At 42.8% G+C, this 23,601-nt stretch overlaps 3 protein-coding genes across 3 annotated transcripts; 1 reads left to right on the top strand and 2 right to left on the bottom strand.

Moving 5' to 3' along the window:
• Window positions 1-339: 339 nt before the first annotated feature.
• Window positions 340-5,409, top strand: LOC112888984 (trigger factor-like protein TIG, Chloroplastic). The gene is made up of 13 exons (XM_025955431.1): window positions 340-729; window positions 907-990; window positions 1,411-1,539; window positions 1,886-1,974; window positions 2,126-2,309; window positions 3,009-3,099; window positions 3,417-3,571; window positions 3,750-3,842; window positions 4,007-4,099; window positions 4,253-4,333; window positions 4,407-4,556; window positions 4,671-4,766; window positions 5,059-5,409. The coding sequence occupies exons 1-13, from the start codon at window positions 454-456 to the stop codon at window positions 5,134-5,136; spliced, it is 1,599 nt and encodes a 532-aa protein (XP_025811216.1). The 5' UTR covers window positions 340-453; the 3' UTR covers window positions 5,137-5,409.
• A 403-nt stretch (window positions 5,410-5,812) lies between these two features.
• LOC112888985 (protein-tyrosine-phosphatase IBR5-like) lies at window positions 5,813-9,752 on the bottom strand. Its single transcript, XM_025955432.1, has 5 exons — window positions 9,331-9,752; window positions 7,525-7,624; window positions 7,358-7,415; window positions 7,160-7,266; window positions 5,813-6,564 (listed from the first exon to the last, which is right to left on the bottom strand). Exons 1-5 carry the CDS (start codon window positions 9,568-9,570, stop codon window positions 6,251-6,253), a joined length of 819 nt encoding a protein of 272 aa, XP_025811217.1. The 5' UTR covers window positions 9,571-9,752; the 3' UTR covers window positions 5,813-6,250.
• Window positions 9,753-11,562: 1,810 nt separating this feature from the next.
• Window positions 11,563-15,917, bottom strand: LOC112890833 (65-kDa microtubule-associated protein 1-like). Its single transcript, XM_025957698.1, has 10 exons — window positions 15,709-15,917; window positions 14,816-14,876; window positions 14,507-14,710; window positions 13,876-14,133; window positions 13,529-13,744; window positions 13,284-13,439; window positions 12,879-13,190; window positions 12,663-12,750; window positions 12,351-12,499; window positions 11,563-11,910 (listed from the first exon to the last, which is right to left on the bottom strand). The coding sequence occupies exons 2-10, from the start codon at window positions 14,858-14,860 to the stop codon at window positions 11,563-11,565; spliced, it is 1,776 nt and encodes a 591-aa protein (XP_025813483.1). The 5' UTR covers window positions 14,861-14,876; window positions 15,709-15,917.
• Window positions 15,918-23,601: the final 7,684 nt, after the last annotated feature.

Here is a 23,601-nt window from a genome sequence, read left to right as displayed (position 1 = left end):
CACTATTTTCGTGATGGGATGAAAGCTCGTGAAAATGAAATCAGCCCTTTGGTTCAGTTTTTTTCTGGCGCCCTGCATGTATTTTGTGGTGCTTTTTATATGTCACGAAAGTGAATTTTTATGAGAGTTATTAGCTTATATGAAAAACATTCGGGACGGCTTTACGGTGACTTTTAGCTATCACGAAAACAATCTTAGAGATCAGGTGCTGACATGAAATGCCGTCACGAGAAAGTATCCTAGCCGTTGACTCTCGCGAGAAAGGTATTTCGTGGAGCCCGGCGCCTCCGTCTCAAGAGCCGGTAGCGATAAAATCAATCCAAGGAAGAGATCGGCTTATCTTCCTCCCAACTCCTAATCCCCTCGCCCCGTCTCCTCCCCACACACCACTGACACACGCGAGAGCTGCTTCACTCCACTCCACTCCACTCCACTCCACTCCGAGCCGCGGCCATGGAGCTCGCCACCACCGCCGCGGCCGCAGTCGCCTCCGCCGCGCGCCCCCATGGGCCCTTCTCATCCCCTCCGGCGGTATCAGTCTCCGTCTCGTGGACCAGCCCCTCGCTCGCCTCCACCTCCCGCTCCCTCTCCACGTCCTCCTCCGCCTCCACCTCGCGGCGACGACGGCGGTGGCTCCCCGTCGCCTCGGCCGCCGTGGAGCTCCGCGAGGCCGCGGCTGGTGGCGGCGACTCCGTCCGCGTCACCGAGACGCCTCAGCCTGGGTCCAGTGTGAGCCCCCGCCTTCGTTGCCTTCTTAATTGCGAATGCTCGTGTGAGTCGGAGGGCCAGTTCGGGCTTAGTTTGCTTGTCTCGTAGTTCGGCGCTACGGAGGCTGCTGGGGTAGTTTGAGTAACAGAGGAAAGTTCGTGCTTGATTTTTTACGTCCACCTGTGTGATTCTTCGCAGGTGAAGTTCAGCGTGGAGGTGCCTACCTCGATCATCCAGGAGTGTTACCAATTAACGCTACAGGAGTATGCTAAGCGATTCAAGGTACCATTCCTGTGCGAACTGCAAAGAAATAGACCCAAATCAAATTTCGAGACACATTCCTACCCATAAGGTTGATTATGTTACAAAGTTTACAGCAGGCTCCGTAAAGCATTAGGCGAGGTACCTTTCTGCAATCATCTCTGAATTTGGGGTCATGTTTGACGCACTGCTTAGCACACTGATATATATAGTCTTTTATTTTTGTGGGTTTGCTGTCAAATGTTCAATTCAGCCTGGTTTTATATATGTATGAAGCACTTTGAAACTGGAAACGGTCAACTCAAAGAAAACAGCATTATAAATTGGGCCAGAGATATACCTGCAATGTTTCTCCAATGAAGGATTCTGTCTGGCACTTACTGGGCGATGCTCTATATTCTACACTCTGTTCTGATGTCTCTATTTTTTGCTTCTTATCAGGTTCCTGGATTTCGGCCTGGGAAGATCATTCCAGAGAACGTTCTTATAAACTATGTTGGACCGCAACATGTACATGATGCCACAATTGAAGCTGTCCTAAAACATACCCTTCCTCAAGCATTATCCTCAGTATGAACTTAAAGTCCAATTTTGGGATGCCCTAGTCTGATACTTATCATGATGAACTCTTGGTTTCAAAGACTAATGACAAGCAAAAAGCTATATTTTTGTTATATCATCACTCATGTGATAGATTTGTGCCAAACGGACAAAATGATATCATCTATACTGAACGGACAAAATGACAAAGTCATCTGCTGACAAAACTACTTAATATTTAGGCAGTAATTCACTATACTACTTATTCTGTTTTCCAGGCATCTCTAGATGTCTTGCTGAACCATGATTTTTCCTTCCTTTATGCGCTTTTCCTCCTACATGTATCCAGCTAATGTATTTCTTGTATTGGTTTTAGGTAGAGGACAGGGCATTAGAAGATTCTGTTCGCATTCTGACTCAGTTTGATGATATGAGAAGTTCTTTCACACTCGATGATGTGTTTAGGTAGACTGTACTCTGTACTGTCATCTAGATGTCCTACTTATTTTATTTTTAAAACTTGTTTAGAGAAAATTGACTGTTTTCAAGAAATTAGTTCAATGGTAATACATTCCATGTGCTTTTGAGGTAATATCCTTTTTGTTATTGTGATCAGGTATGATGTTGCTGTGGATGTTGCCCCTGAAGTCCGATGGTTATCAGAAGACAAATATAAGAACCTCAAAGTCGTCGTTGAAATAGATGAAGCTGTTCATGCAGAAAAGGCAGCAGAAAAGGAGCTCCAGCGTCGTCATAAAGCACTGGGCTTACTTAGAGTAGTGGCTGATAGAGGCCTCCAGGTAACTCAATAGTTACTCTAGTGTGAAATAAACTAATGAAATCTTTAGTATCAGTTAGTTATAAGTAATTAGGCACCTTATTTTCTTCTCGAAGCAAATCCCAAGCCCACACGCCTTGCTTGAAACTAGGCACGAGGCAGTTTCAGCCAGCTAATAGTTTTATTCCCGTTTCTTTGTGTTTATCTCTTGCTTTTTTTTTCTCCCATAAGGCTTCTATTGTTATATTCCATTAAAATTCGTGTCAAATACTTGCAATACCAGCCAGTACAGGCAATACAGTTGAGGACTGGTAGGACCTGTGACTGCCTAGCTGCTCTCAATGGAAATGTGAGCCCTGGTTGTTCTGCCTGTACCAACAGATACAGCACCGTCCTGGCATTTTCACCAATGAATTATTTCTAGAAATAGTAAATTTCCTTTGGATTTTGGTCTAATATTTGTGTCGGTACTCCTTTCTGGCATAAATCCACCTGTTCAACTAATGGTTTGAACATTTAGCTGCGCAAGATGCAACTGTATAGTCTAGAGGGTTTTTATTTCACCCCTTGCCCTTCAGACGTTTCTTGCAAGTGTCAAGACATTTTATTTTGAAAACTACTTGCTTCAACAAAGTCGGAACGTTTAATTACCTGTACTTTCATGGTTTGCATCAACCAATACTCTGTTATCTAATAGCATCCATTTTCTGGATATATGTAGATTGGTGATCTCGTTGTACTAGATATATTTGCAGAAAGTATTAACAGCGATGGATCTAAAGGTGAAAAAATTTCATCTGCTGAGAGTACAGGTTTGTCAATTTTTCACACATCTGATTTCCTTGTTATCTTCATAACTTCACCTTTAAGACTTTACCCCTTACTAGATGACTGACATTCTAATGCTGCACATGAAGACTTTCTTGCCTAAAAGTAATGCTGTCATGCCATACTTGTTATATCTCCTGCATTTTGTTTCCCTTTTAACTTATGTAGTGATGTGACTGACTATTAATTTGTCCTCATAGCTTTCTTTGTGCAACAGTTTGTATGCTAACTGAGAGATTGCTATGCATTTACTGATGTTTGAAATCAAAGTGTTATATTATATACATACTATGATTTCCAGGTTTCCACTTGGACACTGAGGAAAATAATAACCTTGTTCCTGGATTTCTTGGTTCGTTGATTGGGATTCGTCCTGGTGAGACTAGATCGTTTCCTATTCAATTCCCTGAGTCATTTGAGCAAGAAAGCCTACGAGGTGTCCGTGCACAATTCACTGTGAGTGTTACTTCTAAAAGAGCACACTTAAAGATTTGTGTAGTTCATTATTTTCACTGATCACATCGCTTTGTGCTTGTATAACACCTACATTGCAAGATCAATTAGTATCGGCATAGGGTGTAGTCCCTCAGTTCTAATCACTATAGCTGGTACCCACATTCAATTTATTGTGTAGGTTGTCTGTAAAGAGCTCTTCTACAGAGAGCTGCCAGAAATGGATGATTCGCTTGCTGGAAAGCTCCTTCCAGGATGCAATACCATAGCTGAGGTTTGTATTCTGTTAGTGTAGTTACTTAGTACTTGGTTTTGCATCAACTTATCTATTTGATCTTAGTGTATCTATTCAGATATTATCTGTGAACTGTGAACAGCTTATAGTTGTTAATTAATTATCTTTTCTGTCTTAGTGATCAGCCCTCCTGCACATTGCAGGTTCGAGAACGTATATTGGAAAGATGTAAAGAAGTGGAGAAAACAGCCATAGAACAAGCAACAGATAACGCAATCCTTGATCAGCTCGGAAAGGTGGTGCTCTTACTTTTGAAACAGCCTTTCAGTTCTGAAACCTTGGTGCTGATGGATCATTCACATGATATGCTTTGTTCAATTATTTAATCTTTTTGCACCTCCCGTCTAAGATCCTAGAAGTTTGTCCTAATTTCCCCTTGGTTTGCTTAGTTGGTTGAAGTTGATGTTCCGCGTGCCTTGTTTCAAGAACAAGGCCAACAACTTTATGGAGCCAAACTTCTGCAGCTTCAGGTACTAAACTAACAGCCTGACAATCATAACTTCTAGCTGTTCCTTTCTAAATGTACATTTATCAATTCTGCAGGCAGAAAGGAGGCTAGATAAAGACCAGCTAGCATCCCTATCAAGCCAGAGGTCAGTTCAGGCGTACCTAGAAGATGAGAAGGAGAACATTATTAGAATCATTAAACAAATGCTGGCTGTTGGTGACATTTTTAAGTCCGAAAATTTGGAGGTAATAAGAATTCCTTGGTTTTATGATTTTGGTTCGAGTGATAATCGTTAACCTCCCAACTTTCGCCTTTGGTTGCAATATCTTTTATATTAATCGCAATAAATCATCACGCAGTACTCAACTGAACAGCTCATCAAGGAAATTGAAAACTCTGTGGCAGAGTTCAAACGGTACAATCAAGACTATGATGAGGACAACATCAAGCAGCAGGTATTTAATTGCTTGATTCTGGAATTTCTGGATGAACTCCTTCAATAAACTGCAGCCATGACGTTCTTCCAGATTTAACTGCAATGTGAATTATCTGGGTATTATTTTGACAGCTTTTCATCTACCACAGTATATACACACTAATCGTAGTTATACACCTCATGGATGTTAAATACAAGTGAAGCTTAAGTCTATGAAATAGGGAATTATGCGTCCAACTTCATTTTTTTTCCATGAGTAGAAAATGGACGCCCTCATGTGTATGTTTTCTATGTGGGACTCAACGATGCAGGTCCAGGATGTTCTAGAGGCAGCGAAGGTTCTTGAATGGCTCAAGGAGAACTGCACGATCGAGTACGTCAGAAGATGAGCCTAATGTTCCAGGGTCCAGACTATTGTGGAAGAGATGGCTGGTGCAGCAGGTGGGCAAATTTTACGAGTTACCTTGGTCCTTGCCAACCAACCCAACCCCAACAAGTGAAGGGTTTTTGCTCACTCATGAGGTGGGATTTGTTTCATATATAGCATAAGAAAGAAGTATATTTTGTAAGTAGAATGCGAGTTCGCTCTATGTTCATTCTTTACGAGGCTGTAATCCAACAGATCATTGTTACAAATAAAATGAATCATGAGTTCTACTTCAGCTCTGCTATGCTGCCCCCTTCGGCCAGGACGTGACATGCGGAACTGTGCACCATGGCTTCTCCCGTTCTCCGTCGACACCATGTAATTTCTTAGGTGCAGACTGCAGAACAGTGACTTAAACTGGGCGTATGGCTTGCAGGTCACATGAGCTTTGTTCTTCTCGTCAGGACAAACTACGAGCAGTTCAATACAAACAACATTACCAACAGTTCCCGAGCATGAAGCTGTGTGTTTATTTTAAATGTTTCTCAGGGCAGTTTGTGGCCGTTTAGTGAAATCATACTGGATGCTACAATATTATGTACTCGGAATCTCCCCTGGATGATAACCACTTGGGTGTAGATTTTGAAGTACACTTTCAGAGCCATAAATCTGTACATTTTAACAAGCGCATGTGTAACTTTTTATTCAAACTTTCCAAAGTAATCGGTTTGCGTGAATTACACTTGAAAAGTTCCACAAAAAAGCACACACGTTTGTTAAAACGCACAGTAGCAATTGTCTGAGTGCTGGCATATATCGTAACATGCTTTTACAAAAATGCATTTCCTTCTCAGAAGTCAAAAACATCCCGAGAAACCCAACTAAATTTGCAATCGATTCATTCCTTTCATGTATCAATGCCACTGGCACAAGCAATACAATTCTAGGAGTTGTCCATCATGCTATCGCCACCAGACGAGTTTATCACACCCAAACTATTGCTATCTGGAAGTTTCGCTTCATTAGTTCTTTCAGCTCCGAATGTGAAATTACTAGGGAAGTTGTTCGGGCTGACACGCTCAAAGATGGATGCTGGAGCCTGCTGCATCAATGCCACTGGCACAAGCAAAACAATTCTAGGAGCTGTCCATCATGCTATCTCCACCAGACGAGTTTATCACACTGAAACTATTGCTATCTGGAAGTTTCCCTTCATTAGTTCTTTCAGCTCCGAATGTAAAATTACTAGGGAAGTTGTTTGGGCTGACACGCTCAAAGATGGATGCTGGAGCCTGCTGGTTAAAGGTAGGCACTTGGATTTCACCTGCTGGTTTTGGAAAACCAAATCCAAGAGAAGGGAAAGAATCTGCTGGAGCAAAAGCTGGAGCGGGCATGCCGACATTGGAACCAAAAAGCTTCGTTTCATACTCAATCAACTGCTGCTGTGCCCCTGTGGAAAGCAAGTTCATCACGTCCGTTAGCTCATGATAAATGCATTATTATTTGTATGGCATGGTATATAGCTGAAGTACAATGTCCAAATTTATAATGGAAGAATTTGTATTAGCTGAAGTACTAAGTTCCCAGATATTAGTTCAACAAAATTCACTGATTGCCTCTCCATGCATTTGTTAGCGAGCAAAACAAATAATTCATAACTCACTTGTTACACCAAAAAGAATCCCAGATAAGACTAATAACTTCACCACAAAAATGTTTTATGCTACCATAATTGATATTTCAGAAAGGGTAGAAACCCCACTTTGCCATCCAGTGCACTAATAGCAATAACGTCAGATCAAACTCTTAAGATAAACTCATGTTCCGAAGAATGGTTGTCCTGTACTGCATTGATATGCCTACAGGTGTGCATGTGAGAGGTGGCCTGATCTTACTCTGTAATTCACAAACACATTCATGTAGGCATGTAGCTAAAGGTAAGTAAGTACAGACCCAACCCGCATATCAATCTCTCTTTTTTTTTCCTTTCAGAAGTTTCTGAGAACAAAGATATCAGAAAAGGCATGCATAAGTTATGAAGTTACCATCAGATAGTTGTACTTGTGGTCTCCTTTCTTTCACCCACTGAAAAGATTGTGCCAGTCTCCACCCCCTTGATTTCATCAAGAAGGCTATAACAAATGCTGCCGACCTGGTAAAGTGTTTTGATAAAATTAGTCAAATCAGTGCCACTGGTATGAAAGTTAATAGCTCCCAATGAAAATCTATCTATATGTACACACCTACTTTTCCCTGACATGCAATGCACAAGGACACGTGCTTTCTCCCTCTCACATTGTTCTGAAATCCAAACGAACGCATCAATTAGTTGTCAATGGTCTTACTGAGAAACAGAATAACCTATGATCCCAACAGGTAGTAAGAGAAAGCGAGAGAGTAGCATGTATACCTAGAAACTGGATTGCATCATCAAACTGCAGAGTTTTGTCCTCTTGAAGGCAGTGATAAGTGAATGAATTCCGGTACAGGTTTTGGCATAATGGTACAGTCTGCAGGTAAGGGGGCATAAAGAAGGTCACTGCACATTCAGATATAACAAGCAAGATGCTTCATATGAAATGTCAAAACAATAAAGCATGAGTAAGAGATCAGATATTAGTTAGCTGGCCACTCTGTGCCTAGTTGTCACCATCACTTGCAACAGCAAGCTCCCTGCTGGAAAAGAAACATCCAAATGTACTTTTGAACACTAAGTGCAAACCTGGCATTGAGTAGAGAACTTTGGAGCAAAAGATCCATGAGTTGGTGAATGGTGATTAACTATGCACACCGAAATTCATTAGGCCACTTCTACTTTGTTTCCAATGCATAAGTTAATTCTACTTTTGACCTATTATAAAGGATGAAATTGTGCAATCAACCATACCAGGAGGTGAAGGGATAGCTTCTATCATGCCATCTTCCAGTTGTTTTTTTCCCTTGTTTCTAAATGATTTTGCAAGAAACCTGGTTCCCATCAGTTAGATTTTTGTTAGTTCAAATAATAGATTCACTTTTTCCACCTAATGAGTTACATTGCAATGTATCAAGGGTTATTTAGTAGAGAGTAGTATTTTGTAATCTCTTTTGTTTTGTTCAAAATCAGCAGCATGAATACTGCATCTTTGTTTTTCACATGAAATCTTCACAGAAAATGGACCAGCGACTCCAAGTCCGTTTGTAACCAGGTCCAAATTACACACCCCAAAAAAGAAGACTTTACTCCAGATATGCTACAAAACAATACTAAAATGGTATAGTTCTATGAGGGTATAAATGCAAATGCTGAAATGCAACTGGGAATAAAGTGCAACACTGCAACATCATTGAAATTGATGAAATAGTTGCATTGCACCATCTTAGGCTTCCTAACCAAAGCTTGATTCCAATGAAAATGTAGAGATTTATTAAGAGCTGTCAACAACGAGTATACAAAGGATGACCAATTGTGGAGACAACCAAATGAGGCGAGAGTATTGTTCTGCGTGCTTCATTATCTATGTTGCAGTTGTAACTATAAATACCAAATATGTAATCTCCGACTATAAAGTTCAGCAGATGCTGGGCCATCATAACACTACGTTTATTTCTGAAGATCACTACTTTTTAGAAGAATAAGTAGTTTCTAAGCATACTTAGTTACAGTTAGTATAATTTAGTGGTAAGCTTTTGTCGCATTTAATTTGATCACTAACCACTCAATAAAACTTTTCTATGTCTGTTCAAGCATTTTTTTCCCTCGAATTATTTGTCTACTCTCAATTCCATCCTCCTGGTATGGTTGCAACTGTTATGATCTTCTATCGTACTGCAGTTGCACTAGAATCACTTGTCTGGACCCATGCAATACACCATCTAGCCCAATCCTACCGAAGAAGCCCTCTAGCCTCCCCCAGCCACAAGAAGGTGCCTTACTAGTTAAACATAGAGGAAACAGGCACACACCTAGAATGATATTTCCATTTCTGCTCACGCATAATAACGAATCCTATACTAACCAACCCCTTATATCGATCTGCTTGCAAAACATCAAGCAGCGAAAAAAAAGACTCGCGTTCGATTCAACTCAGCATCAAGCAAACCCTAGCACTAACCATGCCCATAAACCAACCCTCACCGGATCAAGCACGAGTGCGTTAAAACAAAAAAAGGAGAAAGAAGAAGAAAGGCACCCCCCGTCCATGCATGTAACGGGAGGGAGCGGTGCGGAGCATACATTGAGGATGTGCGAGACCCCGATGGTCTTGAGGAGCTCGGAGCGGGAGGCGTTGTCGTAGCTGCCGAGGAAGAGGAACTCCTTGAGGATCTCCGACGGGAACGCGGAGTCCTGCTGCCTCGCCCCCGCCGCCGGCGCCGCGGGCGGGCGGTGGCCGCAGACGCCGCACACCTCCCCCTCCTCGTACTTGTGGTAGTGCCCGCAGATCCCGCACGGGTTCTCACGCTCACGCTTCCTCATCTCTCCCGCCCCCCGCCCCCGCCTCCGCCTCCGCCGATCGAATCCGAGAGGAATAGAAAACGCGGCCGATCGAATCGGGAGCTTGTCTCGCTCGGAGGAGCTGGGAAGGAAGAAAGAGGTGGGATTTTCTTTTATTTTCTGATGGGAGAAATGAGAGGGAGGGAATTGAGATTTTTTTTTTTTAATGGAGTCGAGACAGATCGGATCGGTTGGGGCGGGCGCGGGCGGTGGGAGGGAGGAGGGAGACGTGACGCACGCACACGCAGGAGGCGGGTCAAAGCACGGAGTCCGTGGAGAAATCCGAATCATTGCCAGGGGCATGGGCTTGGAGACGGCGTGGACCTAGCGACGTGGCTGACGTATGTGCCCGAGCGGGAAGTAGGCCGATCCTGTCTAAATAATTTTCGCAAAGCTATCGTATGAATTGTTAAAATTTAGCAAAATTATTTTGCTATTTCAAAATTCAAATTGGAGATGCCTACCATCGCTATGACTCTTCCCTTCAAGTCCACACCACTGTTGGATGAAGTCGACGTCATGTTGGTGTAATGCATACAAAAATGTACTATAAAATTGTAAGACCTTGAAAGAAAAGTACAGTATAATCATGATAGTATGGCCCAAAGAACCTACAAATCTGACTAGATCCGTTAGGAAAAGCTAATCCAATTTGGACGACTAGTGCATCACTCAAGTTTTAGCTTGAATTTGTAGCCCGTCGTGGTTATTGGACTCATGACTGGGTCCGGCATTGAACTTGCAAAGTTTTTTATCGAGTTCTTTCCAATCCTCTTGCGAATGATTGTTGTGCTATACCCACCGATACAATAGACCAATACTTGTGCATGTTTTGGGGCTACAAATTGATGTTTTGGGAAAACTACTACAAATTGATGTTTTGGGGAAACTAGTGTAAATACGGTACCATATGAGAAACTGAGAATGGTCATAAAATATAAGCTTAACAACCTTGTTTAAAAGTTTGAAGTGTATGGATCATGAAAAGAATAAAAGCGGTAAAGTCGGTCCCTTGTACCTGTGCAGTGTCTTCTCCATGTCATTGCATAAAATGTCCACCTACACAAAAGGACCATTAGCTTTCAAATTAGGTCGTATAGATGTCGAGGTCTAGAGATGGACCAGTGCATCTGTCTGACCGATTGGAGACCATGGATCTAGGGGTTGGGCCGGGTGGGGCGTGCCCACCCTAAGGTTGGCCCAACAACCTTCACCCTCTTAGGCAGCACATTTGAAGTTGCTGTTATTAATTATTTTTGTTATCTATAACAAATGGTACTTAAATTGAAAAGGCGAAAATGAGAAATTAAAACTTTATAAGATTAGATTGATTTATTTTCTAAAATATTTTTAAAAATTCTTGCATTGGACCATCCTAGATTCGCGCGCTGATGGATACCCCCGTACCCGCTTAGCAAGCGTGCGCCGGGATGGGGGCCTAAATTGCTAAATGCAAGTGTGAGACGAACCCTGCAAGCAGCCCAAAATAAAGAGAGGCAAATTCTCTTCGAAATTCCAAATATTTCCAGAACGTGTCGTCCACGTCCACGAGCACGAGAAATCTTCAAATTACTAGTTGAGTGACTTTTAAAAATCACAAGTAGAGCAGCTTCATGTGGAAGCTATGACTTCACAGTGTAGGGGCATGCATCTCAGCTGGGTGCCACCCCAGATGCTAAAATAGCGTACCAACAGAACTTGAGGAAGGGCACAGCAAAAATGTTTCAACAGATTATAGGTCTAGCACACTGGTTAATAACAATACATCTCCGTAAAAGACTATACTACACCATCTGATAGTCTAAATAGCGCGGTCGAGCGAACTAACAAAAATAAGAACACTGGTCAAACAGCCAAAAGCAGCGACGTCATAATTACTCTTCTCTACGAAGGCATTACAATATATTACCACAAAACAATGGAAGAACATCAGAAAGAGTCCCTTATATCTAATATACGATGCTAGGTTAATGATCACGGTGTGCTCGGAACCAGATCAGCGCCAGAAATGTGGGAGGCGGTCTCTTCCTTGGCTGCAGCAGGAGCAGGGGCAGCTGCAGCTGCATTGTTGTTCGCCGGAGATGCTGTCTTCGCAGTGTCTTTCTTGCTATCCTTCCCTCCAGACCTGACACCGTGGCCACCGCCATTCTGTTGACCACTGATTGATAGCCTTCTGTTCGGAGGAGTGCCGTTTGAGACGCTGCCATTCAACTTTGGGCCAATGGCCTTCTTCGAACTGGCAGGTCGGTTCGGGCTCACTCGTGAGCCGAATGGCCCTTCATGATCAGTGTTGAGTTGCTGCTCAATGTAGCGCTTTTGTTCCTGAGATGAGGAAACATCAGATAGACAAAAGGGAGTGTTATCCATACAGCGCTTTTGCTATCAATTTGTTCATGATCCAGAAGCAGGTTAAGAATCACACAGTGCAGATATTATCCAGATGAATAAATAGATTAACCTCGAAACAATTATTAATTAGTCTTCCTATAAAAACAGGCTCACATTTTATCTTAATTACCATATCGTAAATATGAATTAGTGTAGCACCATACAGAATGAATTGAATTCAAAGAATAGAATGATTTGTGGGGGGGGGGGGGGGGGGGGCAAGCTGGTGGAGAAGCAATGCGAAAATGGCAAAATGAAGTTATGTAGGACCAAATATCAGATTAGAAAAACAACAGAATTAAATGGGCAATAAATGAACATTCTGCGTTCAGGAAACAGTGGCTTTCTAGATTTAAAGAGCATGTCACACTTACCCGCATTCTTTTCTTCTCTTCTTCCCTTTCCTGTCTGAGCATAACATACTCATCCAACATAGCTAGAAGAGGTACACCATCATACATAAAGGACAGGCCGCGATTCTCCTCCCATGCCCTGGTCTTCGCCACCAGAGTTTCAACAAGAGCTAGAATGAAAGAAGACGCGACATCAGCAATTAATGGAGCATAATGTATAGCTAGCAGATTAGGCAATAAGGCCCATGTACATAAAATAAATCTTGCAAGGCACAAACTGATTAGCAGCTAAAGCAAAGGATCTTGAACCATTGTAATAATTTGAAAAGATACCTGGGATCTTGTTAACAAGAATTCGAGCTTTTTCTGCACGCTTCAGATTCAGGTGGGCACCTCTGCTTGAGTTATACCTGTTGTCATCCTGCAGAAGATATTTTATTTTTGTGATGAGAAGCTACTCCATGGCCAGATTAGCTTGGTATTATCACAAAAGCTAACACAGGATAAAGCAGTAGCAATTTTGACTTGCTAGAACTAATATTACCATACCCTGTTATAATCTTCAAGCCAGCTCTCTTCTTCACATGCAGACATCCATCTTTCAACTTTATCGAGTATGTCTTTTCTACTCAGTGCTTCTTCCTTTGCTTTTGCTATCTGGCTATCCATATCCGCAATTAGTTCTGATGGTTCAATGTTCCCTGCCTCAATCAGAGCTAGTATTTTCTCATGAGCAGCAGCTGTGTCTATTACTATATGCGCACCAGCATATATATCTTCCAGCTCAGTTTGCTTCTTGAAAGCTATCTCTTTCATCTTGCTGTATTTTAGCTGGTCCAGCCTTTGAACCTCAACCTCAGCCTGAACAATTGCGAAAGTAAATGTTAAATAGGGCAGAAGGAGCCACTCATATCAGGCTGTGAATGTACCAAACAATTTACTAATTAAACCCACTTGTTCAATTAAATCTAGGGCAAGAGAACCAGGTGCAGTGACTTCATCCACAGATGCTAATCTGTTGCAGGTGACATGATCAAACATGCGCCTTTCTTCCTTGGGGGCATCCATGAGATCCCAAAGATCATAGAGCTGACCGGCAAGCTCTTGAAGCTGCAAAAGCAAGTGAGCCCAAGGTGAGAGATCATGCACATAAGCAGATAATGCAATTCACATTTAAAAGACTAGGAGATGTGTTTTACCTTGCTTAGACGCAACTTCTTATCTTCATTAAGAGTGGCTACCGTCTTGTCAAGTTTCGACAATGTATCATTACTAATGCTCTTGGAGTCGTCGCCAATGGAGTCATCTAAACTGGGATGAACTTCAGTCACTGTGCTGAGAAAATCCATCCCCAAGACAGTACAAAGATCGTGTACCATGCTTACATACTCAAGGACCTTCTCCAATCTATTGCTCTGCAAACAAAATTTCAAGATCATACAATATTGTCATCAATAAGTAACTAATGATAAAGCAATGGCCAAGTATGAACTATGAAGCATCAAAAGTTCAAAACCAATAAGAACGGCAAAAGATAGAAAAGTACCTTCTCTTTCTCAAGCTCCTGGAGCTGAGACCGAAAATCTTCAAGCCTCTCAAGTGTCAAGTCATCCTCATTGACTTGGGGTGTTGCCACCTGCTCACCCACCTCTATGGTGCCAGCAATTTCACCACATATTTGATCAATTTGTGATTGTACATTAACAAACTCTCTTTTTCTTTCATTTTTCTGTTTAGTCAACTGCTCAAGTGTTGGCGCTATAGCAGCTAGCTGCTGCTTGATTGTTCCTGTTGTCTTCTCAGGCTGCATGGATTGAATATTATCGATTGAACAGCCAGTAACAAAGAAAAGCTTCATGTGACATCTGATAAAGCTAGAACACTAAATTTGCCACACAAGAGGTTCACCAGGCAAAGAATGTAATGCATGTGAAGAATTCAGATAAATTTCGGGAAGTAGGCACCAAGCTTCCTGTGCAGCATATATTTTGATGCGAAAGTTTATAAGTATGCAACTACGTAAAAAAAGTCTAAATAAGAAGGTACCTAGTTCCATTAATTAGGTAGGGCATACCATGAATAATATAATGCATCATGCGTAGAGATATATACTAGTATTCAGCACTAACAATTAATACGAATCATGCCAGTATCAAAAAAAATATATTTTCACTTACAGTTCTTGCAATAGCTTTTTCTCCAAGGGCAGAAAGAAGTCTGGCAAGCTCTATCTTTGAATCATCCAGCGCCTGGATCAGGAGATCCCTAGAGTTAGTGGCTTGGTCAACTTTCCTCTTGTAAACATCGAGGCACTCCTGATCCAGTTGATACAGGACCTTATCGCGGTCCTCGTCGCTCTCACCAACTTCATCCCATATCAACTACAGTTGATACAGAAGCAAGTTAGCATCAGTTGCACTGGTTGAGGCAAGAAAAGTACTACAGAGTTGCTGCGGTTTGCAAAAAAAATAAGTACAAGAGCATACCTGCAATTTTTGCAGCAAGGATCCGCATGTAATGTCGCCGGCCATCACTGACTAGAGAAACCTGGTGTAAGGAGGCAACATTACTTCTGGAAACTATAGCTTACCAACTAGAAGTACTATTATAAGTCTAACACGAAGTACACTTCCAAACTTGACGGTGCAAGCGCAACACTTCATCAAATCAATGTGCCCCAACAATCATGTCGGTCTAAAGTAGGCATTAAATCCGTTATGCATCACAAGACCACGAGGCTGGCATTCATCTACCTAGGCCTCATTAACTAACTTATCCCCAAATTAGCAGCACAAATACAATTAAAAACATGGCTAATGACCCTATACACTAAACACACGGCTAATAGTCCTACTAACACTAGAATCCCCCCCCCCCCCCACACACACACATACACACCACCACCACCAACACCAATCCACCCACCCCCAATCATTGCTGGTATTAAATAATTTTAGAAACCTAAACTTTAGGGGGTTTATACATCTAAGAAACACCTTAAACCCAGCGAACAGCTCTCCTAAAACCCGCCAAAATCCAACACAAAAAACGTGTGAAGTCCCAAAACGGCAGGTGTTTGACCACATTTGACCAAGCAAGAGAGCACCCGAAAGATCGCGATCTGAGCCTGTCGCTCTCACCTTTCCTTTACCAGATCAAATCCTAACGCCAGAACCCTATCGGAAGCAGATCCCCCGCTATCAAGTACCAAATCCACCTCCTAACGCCCAACAGAACCTCCAAAACCCACACCAACCGGAGAAACCCCGGCTCGCACCAGAGCATTACTGCCCAACTAGCCAGATCCCATCCACCAGCGACCCCCCAGAGCGAATTCCCCTAAGGAAAACAGAGGGAGAAAGCAGACAGGCGCTCTTACCAGATCACGCGTAGAAGAAGAAGGAAACCGCCGAGCGGAATGCGGACGCCCAGCCTGGTTCCGCGCTCCACTCCACGGGATTCGTGGTCGGAGCTGCTCGCCGGGCGCCACCGCCGGGAGTGCGAGCAGCGGCGAGGAGGGTCTGGGCTGTGGGCTGAGCTGATGAGCTGGGACTGGAGTGGAGGGGGCAGTACTGCTGCTGCTGCCTCACCTCGGGGTAGCCCAATTAATTGGGGCGGGTGGGGCAGGTGCGCGCGCGGCGGGGCCGCTGGATGCGACCGGTCGGGGGATCGGACGGCGCAGATCGGCTCAGGGATTTACCGCGGGTGTCGGTGAAAAAGGCGCGGGGACTAGAATATATACTCTGGGCCCACGTTAGACCAGGGATTTGTAGGTTGAGTAAATTCTGCGCGTTAGTAATTTTGTGTTTGGCGCCCTCGGGCCCTGTTAATTACGGTCTTGTGGTGGGGGCGTTGACCGGTCAAATCTGCCTCCTTGCCTTCTGGGTTTGCTGCTGTCCTGCGGTGTTTTGACGCGATTTTTAATTTAACCATGTGTTCAAGAATGTAACGGTGATTCATATTTTATTTCTATAGGCTCTAAGGTTAGACGTTGATTGTTATTTTCTTACGTATTATTTATATATACAAAAGCAATACTGCATGAGAGCACACGGCAGACCTACTTATAAAGTAACTAAATGTTCATGGAAATATGGTGACCTTTACTTTCTACTTGTGTTTCATTACTGGTAACTCGGTAACTGTATTCAGCCTAAAACAAGACCTTTCCTTTTTTTCCCCCTGTGGAACATATATTTTGGGATAACTGTGCCCATAGCACATTGAATCGTTTGCTCATGTATCGTTGTCGTTATTCTTCTTGTGATCAGAAATATTCTAATCTCGCTCCGACGAATGCAATTGGTCGCCACGCACCCATGTAAATATAAGCAGAAAAAAAGGACTAATTTACAATAGTACAGAAAGTATTTGTGATGGCACCTCTATCAATGATTTGCGATGGTTCTTTTCTTCCATAAAAGTAAAAAGAGAGTACTAGTTCGTAACAATACAAGTCACATCCTCAATTACTATGAACTATGGAATGGTAATCTACCGATTAGAAAGTTTTTTTTTTGAAAGTTGTACTTAATATTCCTATCTTCTTTTTTCTTGCAGTAGTCATGTTCCTTTCTTCTCAATCTTTGTCAACCGGCACTATCAAAAAAAAATCTTTGTCAGCCGGTTCTTACCTACGGTGGCACTCTTACTAGTGGCATTTAGTGGCATCAGCTACACTAGGTAGGTGTGTTTTCGGTCACCGGCAGCGTGAGAAGTCAAATTCTAGCTACAGATGATCGTAGGGTTATAGTAGAACTCAAACATTCTCCAACAATTTTCATCACCATTTTTAAGTGGCACGCAATGATGCAAATGCCCAGGGCGAGGCCTCCGAAAACACGCCGTGGCCAGCTGAGCGAGGAGAAACCAGAGCAGACATCCTTCGTGCGGAAAGAGGAGGAGCCACGCATTTCCTCTCGAACGGAGAGACTAGAGAGCGCCGTCGGCCAGAGACGGGGCAAAATACTTGAAAAAGGAGGAGGAGAACAGCTGTCGCGGTGCTGCTCGCGAAGGTAAAAGAATCCGGGCCGGGCGATCAGATCGGCGGTAGGCCTCTCTTTTTTTTTCTTCTTATGCGTGCATGCACGAGATCAGCGCAGCGCAGAGCCCCCGCTTTGTTCTTTGATCGCGCAGCCGGTGCCTAGCCGCAGATCAAAAGGGCGATCACCGCCGGCCAATGCGGCGAGGTCTAGGCGCCTCGGAGCAGCATGGGCACGGCACAGCCGCGCAGCGCCGGCGGCGAGCGCGCCGAGCACAGCGGGCTCGACCCGACGGCCAACGGGTCAAGGCCAAGGCAGGCCAGCATGGAAACGGGAAAGACGAAAGAGAAGGATGTGGACATGCGGACTGTGGCGGTGGTGCGCATGAGCGGCGGAGGGAGCACCGCACCCCCGCTTTTGTCCTCTTGCGCGCGGCGCGGGGGAAGGGACGAACGGGTGGACGAGGAGGGGGAGCGCGTGGCGGGGCCCGCGGGGCCGGCGGAGGAGGAGCACATGGCCGTCCACGTGCTGCCGCAGGGTTCTCGCCCCGCCCCGCGCGTCGCCTCGCGACCGAAGCCCGCTCCACTCCAACCATGCGCGCCCGTGCCCGCTCACCCGCGGCGGCACGGCACCGAGCCCCGTTGGCAGGAGAGGGGAGAGCCGGCGGCCGAGCGGCTGCTGGCCTGACGGCTGACGCCGCGCACGGCGCGCGTCCTTTGCCGTCTCGGTTCCGGCTCCACCGCTGCACGAGCTGAGCTGCCTTTTCGCTTGGCAGCGTCTGCTGCCTGTCACCGCACGTCGCGCCTTGCGTGTTGTCATCCGGGCGCGGGTGGGGACGGCGCCTGCTGCGGCGTTCATGCACGCTCTGCATTTTCGGTCGGAGCGGCTGCGACTTTGCTTCGGCCAAGGGTTTGGTTTCCCGCTAGAGGAGGATCCGGGGAAAGGGAGGTGGTGGGTCGTCAGGAAAAGAAACGTAAACATTACAATTACATGGTGGTACCCAGTAGTCTTACAGCATGGCAGCGACGCTAATCGTCTGTCCAGACTCATGTCGAGTCAGACGGACAGGGTCATCATTCAATCAATGAGCGTAGGCCGACGCCAAACACAACGATCATGACGCCCCACCAAACAGAACCTAACGGGCCGGCCGAAACTGAAACCGGCCCACGTGATCCGCGCGCCGACCAATCGGGCGCCCAGCCCATAATCTACGATCCTTATTTTCCCATTGTTAGTTTTACAAGCCTACTAAAATCAACCCAGACGTTCACGTGACAAGTTGAGACCCACCGTTTTCGATTTCCTTTTTTTTACGTGACTTGTTGCCGAGTAGCGGGACAATTCGAAAGCAAACGCTTCGAGCTAGAGCGCCATGCACGAGTACATGTTTTCACTACGACTACGACCATAAGATAGTCACCGTAGCAGCCGTGTAAATTCACAAACATGTTTAGTTATAAGTACAAGTGGTAACAAATCACGATTCTAGTGCTCTTCTCGTGATCTAACTTGTTCCTTATATATTTTTAACTTAAAATTATATTAGATCAGAGCCCGGCCTTTACTAGGTCCGCCCTTAAACTATCTAGGTTAAAATTTGAGACTCTTTTGAAAGAAAACATCTAAGCCGGCTTAGTGGATTTTGCTTGATTAATAATATACGCTTGTGAAACTAATATTATCTATGAGAATGATGAGGAGGTACTACACGTGATAGATATATTAATGTAAGGAGATGATTAAAAAAGGAAATAAAAGTTGCAAAGCGAAGATCACGAGGATTTAATTTGTTCATATTTCTAAATTGAGTGTATGAATATCGTACTATCAAGAGAGATATGAAATGTACTCGCTTTACGTAGCATAAGGAGATCAAGATGATCTAACAAATCTTTGATAGACACCTTTGCACTCACACATCACTTGGAATATCTTTAGAGTGTGTTTCAGCAGAAAACTCTGGAGTTTCCGGAGAATCTTCCGGAGTCTCCGGACATAGGGTTTTTCGCGAATGTGTCCGGAGACCGGAATGTGCGGAGTCTCCGCTCCGGAGTCTCCAAAGTTGTTGTTCGGAATCTCCGAAGATTATTTCAGAGTCTCTGGGATTTAACCCCTATAACGGCTAATTTTGGGGGAAGGAATACCCCTTCACCCCCTTTCATTTACTCTCTCTCCGACCAAAAACTCACTTGCCTCATTCTTGAGCATTGAAGAGCCCTCCTCACTCACTCCTTTGACTTCCAAGCAAAATTCGGAGAGGAGACCGAGGGAAATTTGAGGGGAGAGCAAGTGAGAGTGCTAGTGAGCTTATTTCCCATCTCTTGAGCATCTGGTTTTTCGTCAAGCCGGTGGATTTCGTATTTATTACTCTTGTAGCTTCAAACTCCTAGACGGCTAGCCGTTGCCCGTCGAGCACCCAAACTTGTGGTGTGCCCCGGGAAGTTTGTACAACCTCCACGTTCTAGTAAATGACCTTAGCAACCTTGGTGCTGCTAAGGAAAGGCTTCATAGCTCAAGAAATAAGTGTTCTTCTTGAGCCTCAACGGTGACGTAGGTTCCCTATGCGGAACTGAACTTCGGGGAACAAATCCTTGTATCTTGGTGCTTTTACTTTGTGATTTGTTGAAGTTCTTATTTTTCTTATTTCTTGCTAGAATTATAGGGTTTACTCTCGATCTACTGGTTGGAAAGGTTTTGATTGCAGGTAGTGGATGCAAAGGGGTAGAAACCAGTCTACAAACCTTAGAAATTTTTTCGATCTACTTTTGGTTAAGGCTTGATTGGTCGACTATTTACTCCCTCCAATTAACATCTAGATTCTTTCACCTTTACCACCCTAGTTATTGCATGAGTGTGATTTCTATCACATGCCTACAAAGAAAACGATAAAAATAGTCGTGCGCAGGGATGGAGCTAAGAAAATATGCTAGTGTGTTCAATTAGTATCATCACTTTATTTACAGAGGAAAAAATTAATCTTATCTGCTACTTTTAATTTAATTAAGTTAAATCAACCCACGCTAGTTGAGAAATTCACATCCATCTCTTTCATTTATCTTGGTAGAGTTTAGATACGGGACTAATATCCTCAATAATCTCAATAGTCTCGGGTCTAAATTTTATGGTCGTCAAAGGACTTTTAGTCCTGGAGTCACTGTTTAGTCCCGGTTGGTGTTATCAACCAGGACTGAATGGTTAGAGTAAATTGCATTCTAGGTCCCAAATTTGCCCCGCAGTTTGACATAGATCCCCAAACTATCGAATGGTCCATTTGGATCCTTAAACCATGTTAAGTCGTTCACCCGAGATCCGATATGCGCCACACGAGCTTCTTACACCGACGTGGTATGCCACATGGTGCCACGCTGGCAAATATTTATAAAAATCCTCCTACATAGTCTTATCTTCTCCAAGATTGGAGAGAGAGGCGCAAATGGAAGAAGATAAGAATATATAGGGAGACTTACATAATCTTATCTTTTCCGAGATCGGAGAGAGAGGCGCAAATGGGAGAAGATAAGAATATGTAGGGTGATTTTTTGTAAATATTTACCAACGTGATACCACGTGGCATGCCACGTCGGTGTCGAAAGCTCGCGTGGCGCGTTTGGAACCTCGGATGGACCAGTTAACATGATTTAGGGATCCAAATGAATGATTTGAGAGTTTGGGGTCTAGGTAAAACAGCATGATAAATTTACGTGAGGAAAAGGTCTTAGGTTCGAGTTCTGCAGAAGGCAGTGGTATTTGCCAATTATCTTTTTAATGAAAAGGCAGTTTCTGTACTTAGTCTCGGATTGACTGTTCTCGGACAAAGGGCAGTTTCTATGCTACTCCCCCTTCCCCCCAACACTAGATTTTAACTGTATAGAGTCATACCCCGGATCTTTAATTACCACCGTATTAAGAATCTTTTCTACATTCAACCAAAGGCAAATATAATTTATATTTATTAGAGCAAAGGCTTCTAAGAAAACACAGACTTTTAATACATATATTTGGATTTAAAAAATTCCTTGTTTCTTTAAAATAGCTAAGCTATTCACTACCTAGAAGCTAAGGCAAATAATATGATTTTTATTTGAAGTGATTATACGCTAGTAGGCTGTAGCAAATTAGGCCATAGCTTCACGTCACTTGGGAAAAGGTCATGCATTTAAGATTCATACACACTCCATTCTAAATTATAGATTATTTTGGTATTTTTAAATACATAATTTTTACTATATATTTAGATATAGATATATATTTAGGTGCATCGTAAAAACTATGCATCTAGAAAACCAAAACGATCTATAATTTTGGAATGAAGGGAGTGCTTCATAATATTTAACTATTTAATCTATCTGTATAAAAAGTTTGTGCTTCAAATATGATACACTGGATGTATTTAGAAAATTTAACTATCGAAGTGTGATCTTAAAAGATCAGACCAAGTCTATCCCCATCTTATATTTTACTCTCACCGTTCTAAATTGAAGTCATTTTAGTTCTTCTAAATACATAATTTATACTATATGTTTGTACTATATATATATAGAAAAAGCTACATATTTAGAAAAAGTTAAAACTGCATATTATAAAATAAATAGAAGAGAAGAGGAAGCATTTAGAACCTTGATTTAAGACAACAGGGTAAATTTGGATAGGGAACAACTGAGCCTAGGAGAGACTGTACTGGGCTCTGGTCCCTCTTGACTTAGCAAAATTACTGGAAGTAAAGTACACCCGTAGCCTAGAGCCTCCGGTTCCTTTAGAGTACATTGCATGGTCTGATGGTTAATGAATCTCAAACAAATAGGGATTTTACGAATAGCAATACAATAATTTTTAATTTGTGAGATTTTACGAATAGCAATACAATAATTTTTAATTTGTGAAATAAAAGAATATTATGAATAGCATCGTAAACAACTCGTACAATGTTGATGAAATAATCTCATAATCTTTAATTTTAACTTATAAGGTTTGTATGAGACAACTTTTAAAATCCTCTCTCCTTCATATATCATCAAAAGTCCTATTAAAAATAGTCGTGCGCAGGGATGGAGCTAAGAAAATATGCTAGTGTGTTCAATTAGTATCATCACTTTATTTATAGAGGACAAATTAATCTTGTCTGCTACTTTTAATTTAATTAAGTTAAAATCAATCCACGCTGGTTGAGAAATTCACATCCATCTCTTTCATTTGTCTTAGTAAAGTTTAGATATGGGATTAATATCCTCAATAGTCTCAGGTCTAAATTTTATGGTCGTCAAAGGACTTTTAGTCCTGGAGTCACCATTTAGTCTCGGTTGGTGTTATCAACTGGGACTGAAAGGTTAAAGTAAATTGCATTCTAGGTCCCAAACTTGTCCCATAGTTTTACATAGATTCTCAAATTCTCAAATCATCCATTTAGATCCTTAAACTATGTTAAGTGGTCCATCCGAGATTCCAAACGCGTCACGCGAGCTTCTTACACTGACATGGTATGCCACGTGATGCCACGCTGGCAAATAGTTAAAAAATTCTCCTACATAATCTTATCTTCTCGGAGAATGGAGAGAGAGGCGCAAATGGGAAAAGATAAGAATATGTCGGGATATTTACATAATCTTATCTTCTCCGAGATTGGAGAGAGAGGTGCAGATGGGAGAAGATAAGAATATGTAGGGAGATTTTTTAAATATTTACCAACATGGTACCACGCGGCATGCGGCGTCGGAAGCTTGCGTGGCGCGTTTGGGATTTCGGATGGACCACTTAACATAATTTAGGATCCAAATGGATGATTTGAGAGTTTAGGATATAGGTAAAACTGCAGGATAAATTTACATGAGATAAAAGGTCCTACGTTGAGTTCTGCAGAACGCAATAGTATTTGCCAATTATCTTTTTAATAAAAAGGCAGTTTCTGTACTAGTCTCGGATCGACTGTTCTCGGATAAAGGGCAGTTTCTGTTCCTCCCCCCAACACTAGATTTAACTGTATAAAGTCATACCCTGGACCTTTAATTACCACCATATTAAAAATCTTTTCTAAATTCAACCAAAGATAAATAGATAATTTATATTTATTAGAGCAAAGGCTTCTAAGAAAACACAGCCTTTTAATACATATATTTGGATTTAAAAAATTCCTTGTTTCTTTAAAATAGCTAAGCTATTCACTACCTAGAAGCTAAGGCAAATAATATGGTTTTTATTTGAAGTGATTATACGCTAGTAGGCTGTAGCAAATTAGGCCATAGCTTCACGTCACTTGGGAAAAGGTCATGCATTTAAGATTCGTACTCACTCCA

Source organism: Panicum hallii, chromosome 4 (genome assembly GCF_002211085.1).
Source record: "Panicum hallii strain FIL2 chromosome 4, PHallii_v3.1, whole genome shotgun sequence".
Lineage (NCBI taxonomy): Eukaryota > Viridiplantae > Streptophyta > Magnoliopsida > Poales > Poaceae > Panicum > Panicum hallii.
This window is presented reverse-complemented; position numbering and strand designations above follow the sequence as displayed.